Source organism: Miscanthus floridulus, chromosome 14, assembly GCF_019320115.1.
Source record: "Miscanthus floridulus cultivar M001 chromosome 14, ASM1932011v1, whole genome shotgun sequence".
NCBI classification, from domain to species: domain Eukaryota; kingdom Viridiplantae; phylum Streptophyta; class Magnoliopsida; order Poales; family Poaceae; genus Miscanthus; species Miscanthus floridulus.
This window is the reverse complement of record NC_089593.1, coordinates 18,874,836-18,877,711: the sequence shown is the minus strand read 5'-3', so window position 1 is coordinate 18,877,711 and position 2,876 is coordinate 18,874,836. Positions and strand designations below refer to the sequence as shown.

The 2,876-nt window shown below is 53.6% G+C and overlaps 1 protein-coding gene across 1 annotated transcript; it reads left to right on the top strand.

Moving 5' to 3' along the window:
* Window positions 1–761: 761 nt before the first annotated feature.
* On the top strand, window positions 762–1,295 carry LOC136503133 (uncharacterized). The gene has a single exon (XM_066498308.1). The coding sequence runs from the start codon at window positions 762–764 to the stop codon at window positions 1,293–1,295; it is 534 nt and encodes a 177-aa protein (XP_066354405.1).
* Window positions 1,296–2,876: the final 1,581 nt, after the last annotated feature.

Here is a 2,876-nt window from a genome sequence, read left to right as displayed (position 1 = left end):
CCCCGAGGGCTGACCAACCGGCCGCTCCGCCCGGCCCCGGTGTCATGGAGGTTGAAGAAGATCCAACGACGGAGCTGGACCCTCTAGATGACTAGAGAACACTCTACCTCGACTACTTCCTCCGCGACACGCCGCCAACAGACAAGACGGAGGCCCGACGGCTCGCACGACATGCCAAATCCTTTGTTCTTATAGAGGGTGAACTCTACAAAAGGAGCCACACCGGGATCCTACAGCTCTGTATTCCTAGCGAATAGGGGAAGCTTCTGCTGAGCGATATCCACGGTGGGGTCTGCGGTCACCATGCCGCGCCTAGAACCTTAGTTGGGAACGCATTCCGACAGGGCTTCTACTAGCCCACTATAGTAGCTGACGCCGAGCAAATCGTACGCACCTGCGAAGGGTGCCAGTACTATGCTCGGTAAACTCACCTCCTGGCCCAGGCACTCTAGATGATCCCCATCATGTGGCCCTTCGTGGTTTGGGGGCTTGATCTGGTTGGGCCTCTCAAAAAGGCACACGGGGGCTACACCCACTTGCTTGTCACTATAGACAAGTTCACAAAATGGATCGAAGCTCGACCGATCTCTGCGATCAAGTCCGAGCAAGCGGTGCTATTCTTCCTCGACATCATCCATCGCTTCGAAGTACCGAACTCCATCATCACAGATAACGGCACGCAGTTCACCGAAAAGAAATTCATTTGATTCTACGATGGACAACACATCCAAGTCAATTGGGTTGCCATCGCGCACCCCCGAATGAATGGGCTGGTCGAGTGCGCAAACGACATGCTCCTACAGGGCCTCAAACCCAGGATCTTCAACCGGTTAAACAAGTTCAGCGCACGCTGGGTCACCGAGCTCCCTGCGGTACTCTGGAACCTGAGGACAACTCCTAGACAGGCCACCGGCTACACACCTTTCTTCATGGTCTACGGTTCCAAGGCCATCCTCCTAACGGACCTCGACTATGGAGCGCCAAGGATCAGAGCATACGATGAGCGGGGAGCCGAGGCATCCCGCAAAGACGTCATGGACCAACTAGACAAAGCTCACAACATCACCCTCCTCCGTTTAGCCAAGTACCAACAGGCATTGCGACGGTACCACGGTCGATGGGTACGGAACCGAGCCTTCAATGTTGGGGACCTTGTCCTCTGCCTCGTACAGAGCAACAAAGATCACCACAAGCTCTTCCCACCCTGGGAGGGGCCGTATGTCGTCGCGGAAGAATTCCGGCCAGGCACCTACAAGTTGAAAACCATCGACGGTAAGGTCTTCACCAACGCCTAGAACATTGAACAGCTACGTCATTTTTACCCTTAATAAACGCATACTTTCCCTTATCAAGTTTTTATCTTCAGAGATCCCCGACCTTTAGTGACATCCGACCCCTGCAAATTGCGAGGGGTCGGACCTCACTCGGGGGCTGATATAAGTGATACAAGTACGTTTATCTTACAAACACTGCCTGTGTTACCTTTGCAAACATTCTCTAAAAAGTTTTCCATTCTTCTCGTAACAAGTCCTAAGGGCTAGGATTTTAGGAATCAATTCTTAGTACAACTGGTAGGACTACGGGAAACCCACGCCCCAGCGGCTATGACCTCCTTGCTCACCAGCATGATCAGAATTGATTCGCCTACACTCCTAGTTTTTGCAACCTGGACTATGGGATGAGCCGGAAGGCACCAAAACCTCTTATACAAAAGAAAAGAGGAAGCTGAAAAGCTGTTTGCCGTAGCAAAAGTTGAAAACTTATGCATTTTTCCGCACAAAATTAATTACCTACAAAGTGATCCCATCACAAAAAGGACTAATGTAATCACAAATACAAAAGACTATTCACTCGGGGACTCCCCCACAAACTTATTCGATTATAGTTTCTGACCAGCCCTTCTACGAGTACTGCTACGGTCGCCACGCCACGCTCTCCATCAGCGACGCCCTACCGTTCCGCGGGATCCTCGAAGGCACCGACCTCTACAAACGTCGAGCACCACGTCGGCGACTGTGGTGCCCTCCTCAGGGTGCCCAGGGACTATGCCATCATCATCAGCCATGACCCTGACAACGGCGCCCCCTGTCGGGGCACCTAGGGACTACACCATCGTCATCAGCCATGACCCTGACAACGACACCCCCACCATGGCGTCCAGGGACTATGCCATCATCATCCGCCGCAACCCTGACAACGATGTCTGGGTGGGGGGCGTCTCCCACCGAGGAAAGGCCACAATGAACGATGGCAAGGCCGATGACGCTTGGCACCCTCCAATCCTCCTCCTCCTTTGACAGCAGTGGCCCCTTCTCAGCAAAGGCAGCCTGCACCATCTCATCTACATTGATGACCCCCAGCTCGACATCGCGCTCCAGATTCACCGGCGGATCTATGAGCTTTTCTCTCCCTGGCATTACCCTCTCTCACTTAGGACCCGCCACGACGCACAAACTCATTTGGTGGAAGGAAGGAGAAGAGGTAGCGGCTCTAAAGCAGGCGAAGGAGTGGGGCAAGAACTCCCCTCCCCCTCCCTATTTATGGAAGAGGCGTAGCAACTGGGGAAAGGCGAAAGGTTGGGACAAAAAACTCTCTGCCTTCCCCTATTCATTATAGGTGGGAGATCAATGCTGATGGAATCCGAGGGGATGCGCCTGGACTGACGGGACGCGCTCTGACCGACAAGACATTGCCTGGGAGTGGCCTGCCACTAATGCACATCGGGCGCAAGAACCAGGGCACACTCGCATGCAGACAACTCTCCACTTCCCCAGGCAGGACCATGGAATGACCCGATAGGGGAGGTCCCATCGGGCCTCCTGGGTCAATCGAATGGCCTAGGCAAAATGATGAACAAACCACCGAAGAAAAATAAG

Coding starts and splice junctions, on each gene's coding strand:
- LOC136503133 (XM_066498308.1), top strand. CDS start 762: ATGAATGGGCTGGTCGAGTGCGCAAACGACATGCTCCTACAGGGCCTC.